Consider the following 20,976-nt stretch of genomic DNA (forward strand, 5'->3'; position numbering starts at 1 on the left):
TAAATCCATTAATTATTTATTAATGTAAACATGGTCTTTCCTCACAGGTTTTTTCAACAGTTCCTAAACATGGTGGGTGCTTAGTTCTAAACATATCTTTGTTAACATACACTCTAAAAATTGCTTATTGTCTGGCTTTTGAAGGGAATTTCCTATTAGCTGTCAATGACGTTGATTCATGACTGCTGGAAAGGTGTTACGAACAAGTGTTTGAGAGTGCATAAAAAACCACCAGCAAGGGTATCAACAAAAACCAGATTTAATACTGAGAGACAGCATGACAGAGTTCATTGGCAGGAGTCACTCTACTGCCTACAGGACAATTAAGGCACACCAAGGAAACAAAGCAACAACAAAAGCAGGCAATCAAAACACAAATTAACTGAGAACTATCCATGGGGCTTGTGTGTGTGTTAAGGTGTGCATATCAAAAGGATAGTGAAGGCAAGGATAAAAAGGAACATGGTGTAAAAACTTAACAGTGCTCAAACTTTACAGTACTTCAACTTAACTTATACCTTAAACCTAACAATTTAATGAAGGAACAACACTTAACTTATACTTAATAATTTAACAGAGGAATAATAGCATTTTACACAACTTAGGACTTCAAAGTTGAACTTAGCTACTCAGTAGAAGCACACTCAGCAGGATTTAACTTAGGTTAAAACTTATGACTTAACCTTACTTACAGGCCTAACTTACTGGGATATCTAAGGTTCTTAAACATCTAAGAAAACAGCATTTCTCCCAGTTTGCCAAAGCATATACACAGGTGCATGCACACAGACAGAAAGAGTCAGTGCACGCAAGCAAGGTACCTGTGAAAGATTCCCCTCAGAGGGGATCCCACCCCTTCCCTGCTGTCAGGGAAACACTCACTTCGGATGGTTTTGCATCTCCCAATGGGCGAAGGGTCAGGCCTGGAGGAGTGAGGGTACCAGCCCAGGACTCACTGGTGATCCTCCAAGTGCAGCAACCCCGAGAGCTGGCTGACTCTGAGAGGCCCTGCTCAGAGGGAGGTGCTGGTCACAGCCTGCTGTAGTTCAGGAGAGCTCAAAGGGTCGCATTTGGGACAGCTGTTTACAGGGTCACAAGAGAGTTTGCTTTAGTCAGAGCAGTGTTTCATCCTGGCCACAGTTTGGGTTGGCACCCTTTGAGAAAGTGTGAGAACAGGAATGTTGTGCCATTCAGGCACAGAAAATAGTTTCTAAGTTTGTTAATAAGGTAAACAGGAACTCCTTAGACAGAAGTAGTTCCTGGGAGCAGACGGGTGTTTCTGATTAGCTCAAGAAGGGATGAGCCCAGGTGAGGCTTTTCAAGGCCAAGGCCTAACAAGCATTTCTCAGATTGCAGTGCAGCCTGGAAAAAGGGGGAAGCAGGGCAGAATGCACCACCATGAAAGGTAAATGTGGTTTGTTTTGACTTGACCCTTTTGTTGTGCCTCTGCATACTGAAAAGCCACGCTTAGCAAGTGTGTGGTGAGATCATCTGAACCACAACTATGGAGAACAAAGTCTGAGCTCAGTCTCACTGCTGGCTGTGAGAACAGAGAAGCAGCTGAGCAGCACTGGCTGAAGGTACTACAGCTGCACCAACAGCAGATGCACTGAGCATCAGACAGAGCAGTCCCACCACCATCCCAGGCAGAAATGGCCAAAAAAGATGGGGTTGAGCCTCTTGGAAAAGTACTTGCAGCATCTGACTCTTTCCTGCTGCTCACCCAGGTGGATACAAGGCCAGAGGCACTAGGATCTCACCTGCTTCCAAGATACTTACTAGTTTTAGTAACATAAGTATTTGCAGCTGAATGCAAAGGAAAAACAATATGGTGTAGAGAAGGGTTGTTATTAATAGAAGCTCATTCAAAATACCAGACAGCAGTTTGAGTACTCAGTAAATGATTTCTTGTTTGAGCTATAATTCTCAGCATGATTTTTTTTTTTTTCCCCTCTACTTTCAGCAACTGGACCTTCATTCCTGTCCAAAACCAATTGTTTTCATCATTCATTCCTTCCTGTCAGCAAAGATCACGAGACTGGGCTTGGTGGCATAAGTGGGATCCATTTGTTTCTTCAGAGATGGGGTAACCACACTAATTTGAAGTACAGTGAACAGCAGCAACCTGTCCCAGCTGGCAGCAGACACCATCCTGGGATTCAGGACTGGGCATTGGTCATCTATGCTCCCTCCAAGGCCCAGATTTCTTTTGACCAGCTAAAGAGATGGCATGACAAGGAACATGGAGGATTTCATTGTAAAAAATGGGATTTTAAAATCCTGTGAGAGACCATGAAAGCGTGTAGTACCACACATGTAAACGTTTCAGAATCATAAACTGTGCCTATTTCAATGTACTTGTCTATATAAAGTAAAGGGCTATGCAGGCAAGAGCACTTGTTGGTTGCGATGCAAGCCAAGGTTGGCTGGGGAGAAACCCTCTAAAGATTGTACCATCACCTGAAAGTCAAAAGTTCTTTCAGTTATAATCTGTGCACCTCTTACAGAAGATTTTTTTTTTTTTTGGAGCATTTCCAGAACCTGTTGCATGAATACCCAGCAGAACCTGCAAATACACACCTTTTGAGTTGGACACTGAAGCAATCCAGCTGTGGTCAGGTAACAGCTGGAGGGCCCCTGCCAGGGGCAGTTTCCCATTAAGCAGTAACCACATGTCACCCACATTCCTATTGATGAAGTCAAAGCAGGACCAGCCATAGGAATGTCAGGGGGGCACAGGCAGGAGTGTCCTTTGTTTATGAACACAGGATGCATTTTTATAGTGACTTCCCAGAATAGCCTAATGAGTTTCAGCTATCTGGGAGCCCCAGCTCAGGTAAAAGTTACCGGAATCCATTCTGAGGGATGATAATGCTTCTGCCAGCATATTTCCATGGTAGTTTTCCAGTAGAAAGCTCTACTAAGATTCTGTCCTCTACCCCTGCTGAGTCATCCCCTTTGCTCAGGCAAGGCTGGTTGTGTGGTCTCCATAGAAGAACAAACTTAGAGAATGAGGAAGACGTGATTTTATGAGTTTTTGAAAAAAAATTATTGAAGCAGCTCCACAACAGTGAAAAACACATGCCAGGGCAGGAACACGAGCTGCACTCCGTGACATGGAACTGCTCCTATGGGCATGACTTGGTAAGACCAAATTTCTTGCTGGGGAAATACAAGATGTTCATCTCCATGCCCACAACTTACCGGTGACTGTTTTGCACCACAGCTTAGTGTTGTGACTCAAAACATGATTCACTGAGTTTCAGCCTTTTTCACAGCTACTTGAGCAGCAAAAAGCAGGCAGGAACACTGACCTTCAGCACCAGAGAGGATACACACAGCTTGCACCTGGAAGTAATAAACTGGCATCATGTAATCTGGTGGAAATAGGGAGAAGGAAAACAGGGATGCCACTTATTGTTATTCTTCCTTTGTAAAAAGAACAGCTTCATACGGGGTGAGGTTTTGTCTGCTTTTAGAGTTTTGCCCTCAATTCACACTTTGAAGGACAGGAAGTAATATACAGTAATGTACAGGTAGTAATATATTCAGTGTTTGTGGATGTTCAGTTTTCATATTACAACATTTCTTTTATTCCTAAGAAAGTACATAGATTTCAACTTAGCATCACTTGGCTGGCAAAGGGGAAAATTAAAAACACATTTTGGTTCTATGTTGTTTTTAAGCTAAGTTTGAGAGTTAAGCATAAGACATGCTGTCTATTCACAGTATAAGAACATGGTGATTTCCATAGAATCATCAAGACCAATTAAAATATTAAGATGATGGGCTGAATTCATAAGTACAGAAAATAATCACTGAAGAACAGCTCAATGCCCCATTAGAAGAGCAGCCCCAATCCCAGCACCTCTCATCAGTTAAAGGCATGCCAGGGAGGGATCCACCCAGCTCTGCACTTTCGTTTTATTGTCATGGTACTTGCACTTAAAAATCAGTTCCTCCTGTAAATTAACAAGGTAGGAGGTAACATGTTACATAACTTACCTGTAATTTCCAGATGAATATTTCTCATTTAGTGACCACTGCCATTCACACAGCTTTCTGTGGCAGTTACTTGGGCCTCCTTGGGCTTGGAAGCTTCTGGGACAGATCCAAGAAGCTGAGACCAGTCGGTACGCAGACAGGACTCTGAGGAGGAGCTCATGTCACCTCATCAAGAAAACTGTTGTGTGAAGTCTTCAAAAACCAGTTCAGGACATTTTTATTGCTGTTCCAAAGTACAACTTAAAAATTTGGAGACAGGCTTCTATAAAAGTTCCAGAGGTTAAAGTAAAAACTTGCATTCTGGGGGGAGTAGGTTAAATACATATGTAAACTATACTGCACTATTTCCTTCCTTTTAACACTCACAAATCACTGGAATGTTATACCTAACATGTATGTGCATTGTAAATATTACAAATTCCTATATTAGTGCCAACAATTAAATGACACAAAATGTAGTCTAAGGTGCTCAATACTATATGAAGTCTAAGTGAATAACTAAGCAGTTTGCAAAGAAAATTCATATTATATATATTTATAGAAAAAAATTAATGATAATTACAGAATCTATTTCTTCATTTTCAGATTTTGGACTGATTCATATTTGGATGGGATAGACAAATGAAATATGAACCTACTCCACATTTATAAGAGTATAGTGAATATTTATATTTTAGAGGAAAAGAATATATTTAATAAAGTCATTTATTGGATTTTTGTGAGGTGAGCTTACTTTGTATCTCCAAACTATCTAGAAGGCTGTCCTTTGGTTTTGGGCTGGGAGAAATGCATTTAAATGTCAGTGCTTCTCTTAATTCTGTTACTTGAGAGAACAGTTAATTGCACTGGTGGAATGAATTAAAAACTTAAAACAAAACAACCCTGAAATCCCACAGGGGTGTTTTAGGGCAAGTCATTCAGACATTTCTGCTGAAGTTGCAGTGCTTTCTCCATCGCTTATACTGGACTAGGTGGTAACAGAAGACTTATAAAAAAATTAAGAAAAAGCAGAAAATTCTGCTTAAGCTTCTGCATTCAAAGACTGAGGCCAACATGTGCCTTTTTTCTCTTATGAATGGTTATGGGAAAAGAGATTTTTTTTTTTTTCCCTCATTTGATTTCATTCTTAACTTTCTGGCCCAGATAGAAAAGCTAACTGTGGGAATTTAAGCCTTTTCTTTCAGTCTGACCCAACTTATGACAGAACAGCCTCATGGAAAGCCTAAAAAAGAGATATTCCAGAGTTTCACTCTTTTCACAAAAGAATGACTATAAATTGAATGGTCTTGTCAGAAAGTTTGTATAGCACCATGAGAAAGACTGGGATACATACTGGAGCAAAAATGTTATTGGAAAAATGTGATCTAAAGTGTTTGTTGGAAAAAAAAATAAAGCTGATCTGATTGTGTTCAGGCAATTACATTGGTGTTTCTAATAGTCCTGCCCTTCAAATGGAACCAGCATCTCTCTGAAGGTACTTCAGAAACCAGAACAAGATTCTTGACATGCTACCAAGCAAATCACCACCATAAACACCATTACAAGCAAATAATTTTTGCAAATAACAAAACAAGTGTTTTTGTTCTGCAGGATGTTGGAATTTCTTCCTCCCACAGGACAGGGCAGCACACTCTCTACAGGAATTTGCATTGGGAAGCTCAGCTGATTTGAAGGGGAGATTGATCTGATTTCCACCCAAAAGCATTCTCAGTGTCCTCTTACTCATGCTTAAAAGTTAATTGGAACTTCTTTGGTTTCAGTGGAAGCTGAATCAGAGCCTAAAGAAATTATGTGCTCCAGATCATTACACTGCCATTGATTTTGAAATTTATGTTATTTTCCATAAAAGTCAAACTGGCAGATTGATAACTATCTATTTTCTGAGTCTATTTACTATATAGAGAGACCATTATTACAGTATATATTACATATTTATATATATATATATACACACACACTGTGTATATTATGGACACTTCTGAATTCAGCAGTGACTTTGATTTTAAACAGTGGATATTAATAATATGCTCATAAAATTTTGAGAAAGTCAGTCTGCTTGCTATAAGTGAACCCCCAGACTAACCAGAGCAAAAATTTAATTTCAAAGAATGAGAAGAAAAACATTTCAAATATTTAACAAAGATGATAACCTCCTGTTGAACATAATCACCTGCTTTTCCCACATGGGATTAGCTTTTAATTTTTTTTTCTTTCATCAGAATTTCCATGCTTGTGTAAATACTTAGAGGCATTAGGAAACAAATTCAGAAAACAAATTCCAAGGGAGAACTGTGAATTGGGACAAAGAAATTTGTGAATTTGGACAAGCATTAGCACCCAAGCTAAGTTCTCTGGTAACCCAGTGATATTAATCATGTAATTGCTGTAATATTACAAGTAATCATATCACCAAGTAATTGCAACCACATCAGTGCTGTCTTAGCCCAGTCCTGTGGGGAATATAAGCACATGACATAGATGGATGATGTGCTTCTACATATAATACATAATGTTATTTTATGCTATGTTATGTGCTTATTATGTAGGATGGATGGTTTATGGGTAAACCAGAAGTGTGTACTGATGAATATGATCCATATCCTGACTTGCAAAAAACATGAAAGCAAGCACCCAAAACGTGCATATTGCAGACTGGATTTGGGGCTCAGCAGCCACAAACAAGAAAATAATTTGAAGTTCAGAGGCAAAGGATGATGTTACATTCTGCATCACTTAAGTGACAGCACATCAACTGAGCTGCAGGAACTCTCAGCGTAACCAACTCTCATCTGTTGGAACTACGACAGATGTAAAATAATTTGGTTTAGTGCTGTTACAGTGGACCAGGCCAAATTATGGCCTGCTTTTTTGTAGGTTAAGAGCATGGACAGGGACAGTTATCACAGCTCAAATAGGGCACAGTGCTATTAAGCCACAATAATAAAATAGCTACCACTTGCCCTAAAAAGCCACCAACAGAAAGAGCAAATGAGACGTGGGTAGCAGTGTATTAGTTCTGCACTGGGAATTGCAAAAAACCAATACATCAAGATGCTTATGTTACCCTAACTGCTTTCCCGCTGATTATTTCAGGCCAGCTTTTGAGTCTACAGAATTAATTAAACCAATAACCATTGAGTTCTACTTGAAGTACAAGACAACCAGTTCAAAGTATTAATTACTTTCCTGAAGGTATTTTCTTTGCTCATGGCAGCTAGCCTCAAGGGTTTATGAAATGTAGAGCTTCTGTACTTACCAACTTATGTGTAATTATTAACTATGAAGTTTTTTCTAATTACAGATATATAAACTTCCCAAAATTAAGTAGAAAATACGACTTTCAGTGGCTTGCTTTAGTATTCACATGAAAGTACCACATTCAGACTGAAGGTAGTAAGACTACAGCTTACAGCTTTTCTCTCTCTGGAAGTAGAGACTTTCTTGATTCACTATAAGATGTTAAGAAAGGTTAATGTCTTGATTACATTCTTGTTTTCTATATTGAATGCAAAGAAATGTGAGCCATACACAGTAATCATTACACTGGAGCAATTTTGTGTGGGCACTTATTAAATGATTATTTAAATATCTCTCTTCATTGCATTTCTATTTTACAAAATCACTAAAACTGGGATGCTGTGGATGTGTGGCATTCTGCAGACAAATGTAATCCATCTTACAAGTAGTTATGTTTGTGCTGGGCTTAGATGCACACAGTACTCACTAGAGCCCACTGTCACAGCAGAACAACTTCAGAGCTCTCCTACTGCAGCTCAGTTAGACCAAGTGCACACCCACCCAGAAAAGGTCTTGTAGAGGTCAGGACAACGGTAAACTTGGGAACAAAGGAACAGAACAGTTTAACTCAAGATCCTGTTAGACATGAAAAAACTCCTTAGGGCTCAGCTTTACACCAAATAGAATTAAGTAAACAATGATGTCACAAAATCAGGAAGGCTCTTTAGAGAAAGCATGGATTTTACAGTATTAAGTAAAACCTCTACATGGTTTAGTTGATTACTTTCCCACAACATTATGTTTCATTTGTATTTGTATTGCTTAATTTATTTTCCTACCAGGATAACACAGCAAACAATAGCCCTGCATCTCTATCAGTTTTAATCCCATTAGTTTATATGATAAATAGGAAATCCTTAATACGGAAATCCTTAATACAGAAACCTTAGTAGGAACTCCTCAACAAAATACTAACTTTAATAATTATATTAATCCCAGCCAGGTATATACCAGCGACTTAAACTGAGGCCAAATTAAGTATTTTACTTTGCAACACAGCTAGAAACTCTTTTTTCCCCTTACATTCAGCATTAGCACACCAGCTCTTTTCCAGCTCTCACCATCCTCATTACCACCCACTATTGCTTTGATTTTCTCCTCTTCCAGAAAAAGAAATCTCAGACCTCTCCTTAGAATTTTTCTAAGGTGTGTTACAAAGAGCAAGCAGGAAATTATACAGAAAAATCAGCTTGTAAAACAAACTTTCTTTAAGCTTGCATCAAGTTTCAAGCCATGCTTTTTTTCTTCCTTATATTACAACACAGAGATAATGATGGTTCAAATTCTGATTGTTTGTGTTCACCTGCAGAATAGGAACTGCTCTTAATTAGTGTATAAAATGTTAATGGTCAATGCTGTAAACAGCTGTTTATACAAGAGCAAGCTGTAGTTAGTAGAATAAGACATCTTCACACAAGAAGGTAAAACAAAGTAGTAATTATCAAAATTAAATAGGTGGGGTTTTTTATTCATATAAAAACCAAATACATGGGTTGAAAAATATACAAAGCTTGCTTATAAACCAAGTCAACTATATTCCTTTTAACAAACATAATAAATACACATATAAAATACAACCTCTTCATTTGATTAAAAAAAAAAAATTAAAACGTTCAGTTTCAAATTTTCCAACCTTGCTCCTGTGCTTGAAAGAATGAGTCTATATAATTACACTGAGTAAAGTCCTCCCAGTGTGCAGATGTGTGTGTGCATTGGGCAGTATAATGCTTCTCTAGTCACAAGTGCTCTGTCTCCACAGCTCCTGGGAAGGTGTGAACAGAATCCACACAGTGCTTCTACTTGCCAGTCTTCTCCAAAACCCATTCAATCACCTGGGCAAATAAATGAGAAAGCAAACAATTTACATTAACTCCTGGTTTTGAAAGCAAATTAAGAACATCTCACTTTATCAATTCTTTCCTTAGTCCTTTGTCACCATCTGTGTGGTATTTACTATACAGGACTTAAAAGCAAACTACTCAAGAGGAGAAAGTGGTGTTAATAAACTGAGCAGAAACAGCATTACCCTAGAATTATATTTAATCTTATGGAATGCTTTGTCTTTAGGAAAAGGCATTTTTAGAACCCCTGAATTTAAATACTTCACCCCATTCTTTCCATATACCAGCAAGAAGGTGCACATAATGCCATACAGCTCATGCTTCCAGCAGTAAAATTCCTAATGCCAAAGAAAGAATAAAGGATAATTTGTGCACAAATTATTAGCACCATTATCACTGCTGCTCTCCAAACAGGGCAGTTGTTCAGACCACTGACTAGTCCTTGGCAATTATATATTTGTAAAGTAATTTCAAAATACTCTCTAATACAGAGAGATGTAAGCAGTTTAGGAGAGCACCAATTTAATGCCTTTTGCCAACAGCAAACATACAAAAAGCTACCAATTTTCTGCCCAAAGATGGGGGTGAGAAGCAGTGTATAAGCACAATAGCCCAGTTCAACAACAAACATCACAACCCATATAGGTTCTGAAACCTTCTTATCCACACAAAGCAATCCACAAAGGAGTATAGCACAGAACACAGCAAATACTGCTCTCACAGAATAAGGGATCTAGCAGCTTTCTTGAGAGTGTGTTCTATTACTTACCTACTTCAGTTCAAAGTCTTCCATTTAATTTATGATTATGAAAACTGTACTGTACTTACACATGATACTTTCTTTTCTTCCCCCTCCCAAATCATGGAGTCACTTCAGTGTATGTCTCAGAACTTAAACCAGAGTAACTTAACTCCTGGAGGAATACTTACTTCTGTCATTTGCTCTGTGCTGCTGTTCATGTAAGTCCCACATTACACGCAAATAACCCGATATCCCTTGTGCTTACAGTTACTCAGAAACCCAAAATTACTGGTTTTCTTTGCTTCCTCTAAAAATTTATTTCCTTTTATAGACTTTTATTACTTCTTAACCTTTGAAATGTTATTTCCTTCAACACAAGAAAAGAAGAATTCCATAATAAACCTAATTAAAGAAAAATCTCATCTTTTTGTTTGTTTATTTGAGTGATGCAGAAACATTTATTGTCTTCATTTCCATTTCTCACACATCATCTTAGCAGCTGTAAATAAGATACCATCCAAAACCTGGGAAATTTTGCCTTGGGACTACTGACTGAGAGAGTTTGTGTGAGATCAGAATGAAATGAGATCCACAGCTGAGGGTATGCATCTCTTCATCTCTTAAAGCTGTGGACTAAACCATCCTGCAGCCAAGGTGCCACAGCAACATTTAGCCTTGGCTATGTACAGGAACAAATAAACACATGGTCTTACCTGTTTAGCATTGCTCCTTGCTGTTTTCTTCATTTCATCAAGAAGCCCTCTAGAAGTTTTAAGGTCCTAAATATGAAACAGCCACAGAAGTCAGCAAACTCATACAGTCACTCTAATTTGGGTTATAAGAGCCCTAATAACCAGGGCAGTGTTACACTTTTATCAACTTGTTCAGAACAACAGAAGAATTATTTGACTTTGCTTTTTTTAATAAAAAAGGACAATAATTTAAATCTATTCCAATGGGTTGCAGGTTTCCTTACAGCAGTCCAAACCTAGTAATCAATTATGACTGAGTCTTCCTAACCTTCTACACATTTCTGCACAATTTCCAGAACTTTTTTTCTTCAATGATATTTTATGTTCTTACAGTCTTGACCGAAATCCTATTTCTATATAGACATGGAAACCAGCTGTGAGCTTACCCTGTAATACAGAGTTCTGGCAAAGAACAGAGAAGCAGACATCAGAAAAGAAAATCAGTGCAGAAAAGGGAAAAATCTAGAATGGCTTTTCTGTTTTGCAGTCCATTTAATGAGTTGAATCTATCCACTCTTTTAAACAAAGCAGGAACAAAACTTTGCCTGGAGAGAAAGAAAATTCATTTACTACTTCTCTCCAGAGGAAAATAATACCTATGTTACCATGCTTTTGAATTATGCAGCACACAAAAGGATTCAAAGGACTTCCAGAGACTTGGAGCCGCAAGACAGTTCAGGAGAGCAAAATCCTGTGTTAAAACCTGTCCAGAAAGGACAGGATCATTGCCATATTCTTCCTTTTCTTTTTCTACTTGGAATGGAATCACAAACCCTGATTTGCTCTACTCACACATCCCTACATGCAGCCCTTTCTGATTTTGGATGAGATATTCCTTCAAGCCTGTATTTCAGGGAGATTTTGGGAGCACTTACAGAATGACTGCACAACTGTGTTCCAATTATTTAAGAAGTTGGTGCTTATCAGCAAGATGTTCTGATTGTGTAAGGATCCAGCCCTGTTCAACTTTCATTTAGCTTAAAGCGCCATTACTGAAGTTGACTAAACTGAGCTGGTTCACCCACAGTGGTAGGTTAAATATATGCAAACGAACAGAACAGCAGCACAATTTGTGAGCAATAGCTTTTAATCACTCCACACTGTAATTAACTTGATTTTGTGCTCAGACCAAGTAACATGGGCTTCAGCATTGCCTCAGTCTCCTAGGTATTGTGGAAAGAATTCTCATCTCCCCCTAAACATGAGATTGATGCAATTCTACCGGGTGCTGCTCAGCCAGTATGTGTTAGATAACAGAGCACATTATGTCAGGGAACTGCAATTTCTGAGTCAGTTCTGTAAGCTACCTATTGAGCCAACAGCCTTAGAACAAGGGAGAAGCTGAGCTGTCACAGCTACAGCTGGGAGATATTCTACTGCTTCCTTAGCTGTTGCAGCTCTAAGAGTGACCTGACCTAACAGGCCCATGCTTTAGCATATTATTTCACTATGTATAAAAGGCTACTGCTTTAGAAGGCTTTAAAACAAGCAAAACCCCACCAAAATATACTGTAAAACTACCTTCTGCATTTAACAAGTCCAAAGGTTACTCCACACTATCTACACATTACTAACGCACCACTGGGAAATATTAGCTTAATCAACTCTGAATATCCCACATGCTATCTATCACAAGTGTTATTCAGGAGTGGCTTCACTTAATTAAGAATAAAGAACTGTAAGTGTGTCTTCTAGTTACCTTTAAGTAGAATTTTGATATCTCAAATAGACGTTGGCTGCATGATGCAAAGCACTTATGATCCTCTGCAATTCCATGCTTTTGAAGGGTCTTAGCAACCACCTCCTTCAGCATCTTGGAAACAGAAGAAACACACTCAGAAGTTCACCCCAACTATTGACATGAAAAATTGTCCAAGGGAAGCAAAAAAGTCCAGAACAGAAAACATGATCTTTTGTGATCCTGCCTGTCTTTAATCTATAGCCAAAGGTGATCAGTTCACTGCCCGAATTTGAGCAGAGTGATTTAAAAATCTATTTCCATTTTCTTAATTAAAAAAAAAAAAAAAAAAAAAAAAGAAAATGCTTACATGTCAAGGATCAGTGAATATTCACATGGAGCTTGGAAGATAAAAAATAAGTCAATATTATCTTGGGTTCTTTCTTCACCAAAATAATATATATAAAAAGATCACTTTTTGCCATGCTCAAATTCCCTTGTTTGATGCATACACATTAAAAAAAAATTTAAAATCTGACACTAAAGTCTCATTAGAAAATTTGCTCTGACATTCCTTACATCAGAGATGTTTAAACTATGCTGTAGGTCTGAATGCATCACACCAATTTATGCTTCCTTGGACCATTCCAATCTGCCTCTGACAGTACATTAACATTCTTGCAATGTTCTCCTTGTACCCTGGGATTAATTTAAAATCACCATCGCTAAGCCAGAAACAGTTTTGTGTATTGTATCTTAGAAGAGGCATTCCTAATATGTACAGCTATTAATTAAACATTATTCTACTAAATTATTTAACTGCTATCTGAATCTATGGATTTATAGAACTACTGGAATCTCTTTATTCTCAGAATAGGCTGTTCCTCCACAATGCCTTTGACCCTTCCAGCACAATGATCTCTTTGGTGCCTTTAGGTTTTATATTAATCATCTATATTTCATAATTCCTATTAGTTGATATTAATTTCCACCTTTTTTATTCTTCGCTGTTAATCTCTCTCAGCCTTAATTCCCTGGGCATGATAAAAGTTCCTTTACACACTTTTTAATTCTTTGCTTCTGCAGCACTCTCCTCAGTGCCCTCAGGATTCAAATACACAAGTGAACAGAATGAAATTCAGTAACAAATACAGATGAAGATAGTTCACCTTGAGTTAAAAAACTTTTACAAATCAAGTCCCGTAGAAAGAAGTTAAACAGCTGCTTCTTCCCTAAGAGAACAAAGTCGATTTTTACCCTCGTGTGTTTCTGGGATCTCGATTCCTTCTCTGGCTTTGAGGCCTCGTGCTCTGCAGCTGAGGCAGCCTTGGCGGTCGCTCCGTGGGCTTGGCCGGGCGGTTTCGATGGAGCTGCAGCCACAGGAGCGGATCTGTCGGAGCGTTTCCTCGTCACAGCAGCCGCACACTGGCTCCTGCTGCTTCCGCTTGCCTGAGACAGGAGGGAGTCTGTACTCTCAGATTTGGTTAGCCTAGAGAGAATAATAATAATAAAAAAACCAATAAAAATAACTTTCAGGTTTTGTACCGACTCATTAAGTGCCACTGTTTCTGCTACAGAGGCTGCTTCTTTAGAGCAGTAAGTACTGAGCATTCCTGCAAACGACATCTGAAAACAGCAGACAGGAAGACAGGATTGTGTTCTGTAAAATTTTTTGTATTAGAAGTGGGCTCTGATATGTAGACCCATTGTACCTCTTATTAAAAAGGTCTAGAAACAAAGTGAAGAAATCAGGTAACTAAGAAAGTAAAACTCTTGGGAAAATAATTGGCCTCCAGTCTTCAGATGAGACAAAACTTCTTGAAACTATCTAATTTCTTTTGGCCCTATATGAATGTCACAGCTCATCTTCAACTACAGGAAGTTGGGCATTATAATTCCATGGGAACATTGCAAACCTTGATCCTTCAACTGGAAGAACATTAGTAATTCCAAACTCCAATTTACAAAATGTTACGTATAATCACATCTTTTCTAACTATTCAGTAAACTTCTAAATTTCTAAAACCAGACCTCTGTTAAAGGCTTATTGTGATTAGAATGCAAAGGGTATCAAACGGGAAAGAAGTGAAGTATTACAGTAAAAAAGTGAATTTGGAAGCAGTGTTACCTAGCAGCTGTTTTTCAGTGACAGAGTTTGCATCTCGAGAGTGAGGACAAGGTACAAAGGGAAATCTTAAAAACTAAACTTCCAGAAAAGACTTTAATAAGCAAGGCTGACGATAAGATTGAATAGGTCATCTTATGCCAGCAGTCCTTTGGATTAGAAATTCAATTATTCTGTTTGCACAATCCTTGGCTTTCTAAACCTTTAGTTGTTTATTCGTACTGCAGGAGCACTGTTTCAGTCCTAGATGAGGCTATCTGTCATCTTTTCAAAGGCACTTGAGACTGCAAAATATAACCCCAAATCTGTTAAATAAAGTGTGCCTGTGCTGCATGGTTTTGATTAATCTAATGCCATCGATGAGAGATCACACTCAAGAAAAAAAATGAACCTACAAAAGAGGATTAAACAAGTAGAACATTTGTCTAGATAGCTTCACTAAAACATTTTGAGATGAAAGGAAAGATGCAGTTTCACAAGAGACTACAGAAACATTTCATGCTAAAGATTCATTTTATTCACTGCATTACCTTTTCTTGGGATAAAAGTAATCCGGGTCTTTTGATCTGCGTTTTAGCCTTGATGTCTCTGTTTTGAATTCGCTTTGTAAAGATTCTCCATCAGGGACACTCCCAGGCTCTGACAAGACTGCAGGAGATGGGAGAGGACTCAAGACAAGTGGCACAGGGCAGCACTCTTTGGTGCAAGTAGTCTGAGTTTCATAGCGAATAAGACGAGTCTGAAGTTCAGCGTATCCCACATCTCTCTCCAAGGCTCTTCTGTTATCTAGACAATATCTAAAATTGAAATTGGGTAAGAAACCTGTGAGACAAAGTCTCTGCTTTATTACCTTCAGAAAAATTTACTTTTGACAGTCATGTGAACTCCAAAACTTTTTTGTTTGAATTGGGTGTACTGTTCTGAAAGACGACTTTTAACAGCCCAGTAAATTAATACTTGCTTGATGGATTTTGCTATACTCAAGTCCAACTCCAACAAAGAAGATGAATTATGTATTATTTGCAACTCTTTACCTTGTTCTTGTAAGATTTCTGTAGACATTAGTAGATTTTTTCCTTGAACAATCTCTTTGAAATGCAACTTAGAGCTTTGAGATAAACACTGCTGTATGAGAAATTCATGTTTTTTAAGTACTAAAAATACAAAAAAAGTATCACTGACCAAGCACAAGCTTCTTATTGACTACAATGAATAAGTAGTTTAATCAACCAAATCGACAGAAAAAACTGTATTAACTACTGTAGGGCTGAAAGATAACAAGTGAACAGTGTTAACTCAGTGAAACATACATGTGAGATAACACAAAATGCATCTTAACTAACTTTTCTCTTGTGTAAATGATTTCCAGGATTCCTTGCAAGAGAATGGTGCCTCATCACCCAGTACCTTACTGTAGTGCAGGGAAAGATAACTATGGTTAAGTAAATCCTGTATTATTTCAGCCTCTTTGTTACAAATTGTTCTGAGGAGTGTGAGCTATTGCTCAGCCCACCCTTCAAACTGCTCAGCAATGTTTCCTACTCTTAGGAAAGAGTAGGAAACATATTCTTTACTTTCATCCTTTACCATGAAGTCACGTCACATTGCTAGTTCTGATGTTTCCACTTGCTCCAGAGTATTTTCGTACTCAGGGAGAAATTAATTTTTTTAATAACTGGCTGATGAATCCATTTCTACAGTTGAGGAAGACTTTCTAATAGACATAAATTCATTATCTGATAAGAGAGTAAGTTGTCTCAACTTAAAAATTTCAAGGTATTTAATTCTTCTTATTTATATTCTTAGTCTCCTGAGTAGTCACATACCCAAGAAAGATAAAGTTAAATTGCCATTTTCCTCACTGCTTTAATGGCAATTGCTTTCTCTTTGCAAAACAGCATGCAAGTGTCTGGCACATGTTCACTACACTAAAAATTTTATTTTATCATAAATAGGAACAGCCTCACGTTCACAAGTCCTGGTCTTCATGGGGGCTTCAGCCACCCCAACAATCTGTTGGAGGGCAGAGGCAATCCAGGACGTTCCTGGAATGCACAGCTAACTTCCTCCTCTGAGTGAGGTGAGGTGCAATGCTCGACCTTGTGCCCACCAGCAAGGAGGGGGTGGTGGGGAATGTGAAGCTCAAGGGCAGCCTTGGCTGCAGTGACCATTAAATAGTGGAGTTTGAGATCCTCAGGGCAGCAAGGAGAGCACACAACAAGCTCACCCCTGGACTTCAGGAAAGCAGTTTGCCCTTGACACCAAGCTCTGTGGCATGGTCAACACTAGAGGGAAGGGATCCCATCCACAGGCTTGAGAGGCGGCCCTGTGCCAACCTTATGAGGCCAAGTGCAAGGTCCTGCACCTGAGTGAGAGCAATGCCAGCACAAATGCAGGCTGAGTGAAAATGAATTACAAGCAGCTCTGGGGAAGAAGATGTGGGATATTGGTGTCCCTGCCCATGGCATGGAGGCTGCAATTAGATGATCTTTAAGATCCCATCCAACTCAAACCATTCTATGGTAACTGCTACTCCTTGTTCTTTTGACAAAACTTTACCTCCAAACGCAAATACAATAGCTGGGCAGATGAAAACTGCATAGGACCAAACACATCTGCCCCAGAACCACAATACTCTTGTTACAGTATGTTCTGATCATACACTACCTCTCACTCTGCTGCTTCCATCCCATACTGCAAAGCACATTGCCCCTGAAATATTAACATGCCAGGACCTTCCCCCTCTCCACAATACCCAGGTCTCCCTGTGGTCTCTATCTTTCATATTTTGCTGGGAGAAGAGGCAGCACGAGCTGTGACTAATTTGAAATCTCAGGCACACTCCTTGCTGAGGTCAGGCAGGGCAGCAAGATACCACAGAGCAACAGACAAGTGGTTTCTTCCCACACCTACCTTATGAATTCCTCTTTTCTACCCAGTTGCCTCTCTGTGCCACTTATTACAAATCTGAAAAGGCTAACAGGCCCATGAGTTACCATTTAGAAAAAGGGATAGCTAAAGAGATAGGAATGCTTCACTGCCCTAGAGAACCTGGCTAAAATTACCAGATTTAATTAAATATTAAACACAGGCTTAAGCAAACTATTTTGTAAAATTGATAGGAAAAAAATACCAGCAGCATTGTTAGTCACATTCTGATAATCTGAAAATGTGATTTTAGGAGGCAGCAGAAGTTTGCACAAAAACTGAACTAACTAAGCTTGGTATACACTGCATTTCTTAATATATACTGCACTAAGACTGTCTATATGGAAGAGTTTCTATATGGAAGAGTTATGGTTAAGTATCTACTCCAGCATTCCTATGGCCTTTTTCCTTTTCAAAATCAATATTTGTATTTTTCTAAACTATTTTTATACAGCTACATGATGTGACAGTTTGCCCATTTGTTTGCTTTGACAATTAACTACTGCTGGCTAGCTGAGATTAAGTAACAGTCCTAACCACATGGATCCTTCTGAACACCGTAAGCACTAATACTTGCCTGCTGGTGTTTTCAGGTTCCCTGAGCATACAGGCAGCAGCATCACATTAGGTCTCATTAAACCTTTTGACTCTTATTCTGAAAGTGTCCACAAAAATATCGATGCAGAAACTATGTATCTACTTAAAGTATGTGCTTCCCTAGGAACTCGATATGTACTAATGAATCCTAATTCCCTTGCCATTTTCAGTTCTAAACTAAAATTTTAAGAGACACTGAGAATAGATACAGCAGTACAACTGAGAAAAAAAGACCTTACATTACCATCAAGGCAGGAATGTTGCAATTTAAACCAGTGACATTTAAACCATAATTAACCTACCTTTAACATGTTGCTTGAAAAGTTTGTAATTATACCTTGACTGGAAACTAAAAAAAAAAAACTAGGAAAAGAAGGCAGGAAACTTACTCAAGTCCATGATAATGGTATCCAGCTGCTTTTTCAAAAGGCAAACCTCTGAGTTTTCGAGGAGTAAGCTCTCGTGTCAAAAGAAATGCATTTTCACTGAAAGGAGAAAAATAAAGATCTATTTTAACAGCTACCATCAGGATAAATTATACTTCCAAAAATCAGAAACAAATGCCTTGACACAGGAAGACCAAAATAGCATGTCTTGCAGCTAAGCACCTAGGATAAAGTAGCAATGGAAAATTAAATCTATATTGAAGTGAGAAATTAAATTCAACTAATTCCTAGTGAGCTATTATTGTTGCAGAGGCTCTTAGACATTTCTTAGACAGTTAAGGTCACTGCTCCAAATAATGTACCAATAAAACTAGGCAAATATCACAATGTGACACCTGAGCAGTAGAATGAACTGAGAGGAACTGGGAAGTGACCCCCGTTTCTCAATCTCACACTACAAGCACTGAATTCCTTCCCTTTAGCTTCAAGTTGTTGTCTCACCCAACACTCATCTTTCCCAGACTTCAGAACCAATGGCTTGTTTCCTGGGATGTTTCAATTCCAGCTAACTCTCTGCAGCTAAATCATGAGAGTGTATTTGTTTGAAGGTATTTCAACAGAATAAGCCACAGCAAGGCAGATAGAAAGATTGTGCTCCCAGACCTCAGCATACCCTGACATTTATCTCTAAAGAAGTGAAAAGACAAAGGTAAGATGTAACGGAATCTGAAACTTGCACATTGCTTCAAATTTTACTCATATTGACTGCCTCTGCACCATTTCCACAGGAATAATCTGAGAAAAACATCCAGGAAAGATGTGATACTGAATCTAGCAAGATGATAATTTGGAAAGACTGTCAGCTTAAACTGTAATCTATCAAACTTCTACCTAAGCTCACACACAGAAAGCAAGTGAACATGCCTTTAATTCACTAGTCTCTCTCAAACCCTCTTCAATCCTTCTGTTGGTCAGGAAGATCCTTGGGTCTGTATTCACTGTCCTTGACCACCTACTGTTCAAAGCTCCTCATTATTCCAGAGAATTTAGTCAGAGCATCTGCTAGGGGAACGAGCAGCTCAAAGTACAGTGTTCTGCTGGACTCAATTCAAATTCAGATCTCACTCATCTGTAGCTCAAAGCAAACCATTTAAAACACTCAAGGTATTCTATACTATAGTGCATCTCTGGAGGCTTTGAAAAATCTAAGTCTAAAAAAATAGATTTTTGTAGTGAAAAATTATTCACTTCTTTCCTGCACAACCAGTTGGAAGGAAAGTATTTTAGCCAAAATTCTTAATCTTCTGCACTCATTAACAACCCAGTAGGAGATTCTAAATCTTTACTGTATATTTTCTAATTTGCTTCAATTCTCTGCTCAGAGCATATTTAGTTTCAAAACTTCAGTCACTATTTTACAGAAGTCTCAAAAATCCAAAATACTACAGAACCTTTCCCTCTCACAATCACTCTTATTACATATAATGAAGTGTGAAAAAGGATGAAGTGCTATATCAAATAATTGCATCATAGTTTCTATTATTCAGTATTAAAAAGGTCAACAAATACAATTGTAGTGACTGCAAAGACTGTCGTGCTTACCTAGCAGTCTGTGACACACAGCACAAATAGTACAGGCTCTGCTTCTACAAACACTACCTGACTCTCTAATAGAGTCTGGCCTTAAAATCTAACAAATGTTAAGATCCCAAAACTTCCTCCAGTAACTCCACGTACCTATCTTCCTGCTGAAAAAGCAGTAGTTAATATGCTGATACTTACCAGCAGGCACACTAAGAATAAATACTTGCAAAGCCACCATAAATTTCCTTCAAGAAGCATTTTATCACATAAAAAGCATGACAGGAGACAAACACAGTTAAATATGCTCAGCTATTTCCTTTCCTTATTTTGTCTTCCCACCTAGACTCCCCTCCACTGAAAGAAATCACAACAAAAAAATTAAAGCTCTGCCACAGTAGGTTCTGTTCTGCTTTACTAGAAACTCTTTTGGAAATGGACATTAGAGCAGCAGCAGCTTGGCAGGGCTCTACCAGTAACATATTTGTGCTTCAGGCAATTATTTTGTTATTTAAATGCCTAGGACCAAGAACATCTCAAGCCATTTCAGATTCTGAAAGAACTAAATAGCAACGCTGACTGGGGACCAGAACAGTTGGTTTCACTGGCAGGCATGTGATTGTAAGGATGTTGCAAATTATAAACTCAAATCCAGTCAGGCCATTCTATGACTCCCATTCCACCCTTATTAACATGAGCTCTGAGTGTGGTCTTCAGTGGCTTGAACATGCTGCTCATACCGCTTGGGAACCTGGAGTGGCTGCAGCTCCCCCACGGGCAGCCCCTCGGGGGTGAAATACTTCAGCAGCTCTTTAGCATCCAGCAGGGTCAGCGACTCCCGCTGGCTGTCTTTGTGTCCCAGCAGCTGCTCAGATGAACGCGCAAACAGAGGAACTCTGGAAAAAAGGAAGCAAGCAAAGACCAATCTAAGACTTTTTTTTTTTTAAAATAAACTCGTGGTATTTAAAAAGCTATTAAATCATTGCCACTCTGGAGCAATTAAACTAGTAGCAACGTAAAATGAACTAAGTTGGCTTCTTGAGA

General features: G+C 38.6%; 2 protein-coding genes across 4 annotated transcripts in view; one reads left to right on the forward strand and one right to left on the reverse strand.

The window, feature by feature from the left end:
* The window catches only part of SNTB1 (syntrophin beta 1), a 113,867-nt gene extending 108,442 nt beyond the window's left edge, over positions 1–5,425 (forward strand). Inside the window, exon 7 of the mRNA XM_040063714.2 lies at positions 1,964–5,425. Coding sequence (XP_039919648.1) covers positions 1,964–2,056 — 93 coding nt within the window. The 3' untranslated portion in view covers positions 2,057–5,425. The remainder of the gene's footprint in view (positions 1–1,963) is intronic.
* Positions 5,426–8,760: 3,335 nt separating this feature from the next.
* MTBP (MDM2 binding protein) overlaps positions 8,761–20,976 on the reverse strand; it is a 28,571-nt gene continuing 16,355 nt past the window's right edge. For 2 of the 3 annotated variants that reach the window (XM_040063688.2, XM_040063677.2), the window contains exons 16-22: positions 20,673–20,828; positions 18,355–18,450; positions 14,971–15,237; positions 13,573–13,804; positions 12,337–12,450; positions 10,599–10,664; positions 8,761–9,134 (exon numbers count right to left, since the gene is read on the reverse strand). In XM_040063688.2, the coding sequence (XP_039919622.1) occupies positions 9,099–9,134; positions 10,599–10,664; positions 12,337–12,450; positions 13,573–13,804; positions 14,971–15,237; positions 18,355–18,450; positions 20,673–20,828 (967 nt within the window). In that variant the 3' untranslated portion in view covers positions 8,761–9,098. The remainder of the gene's footprint in view (positions 9,135–10,598; positions 10,665–12,336; positions 12,451–13,572; positions 13,805–14,970; positions 15,238–18,354; positions 18,451–20,672; positions 20,829–20,976) is intronic. The other variant, XM_040063699.2, reaches the window with a different exon arrangement.

The sequence above is a fragment of the Hirundo rustica genome, chromosome 1 (assembly GCF_015227805.2).
Source record: "Hirundo rustica isolate bHirRus1 chromosome 1, bHirRus1.pri.v3, whole genome shotgun sequence".
In the NCBI taxonomy this organism is placed as follows: Eukaryota; Metazoa; Chordata; class Aves; order Passeriformes; family Hirundinidae; genus Hirundo; species Hirundo rustica.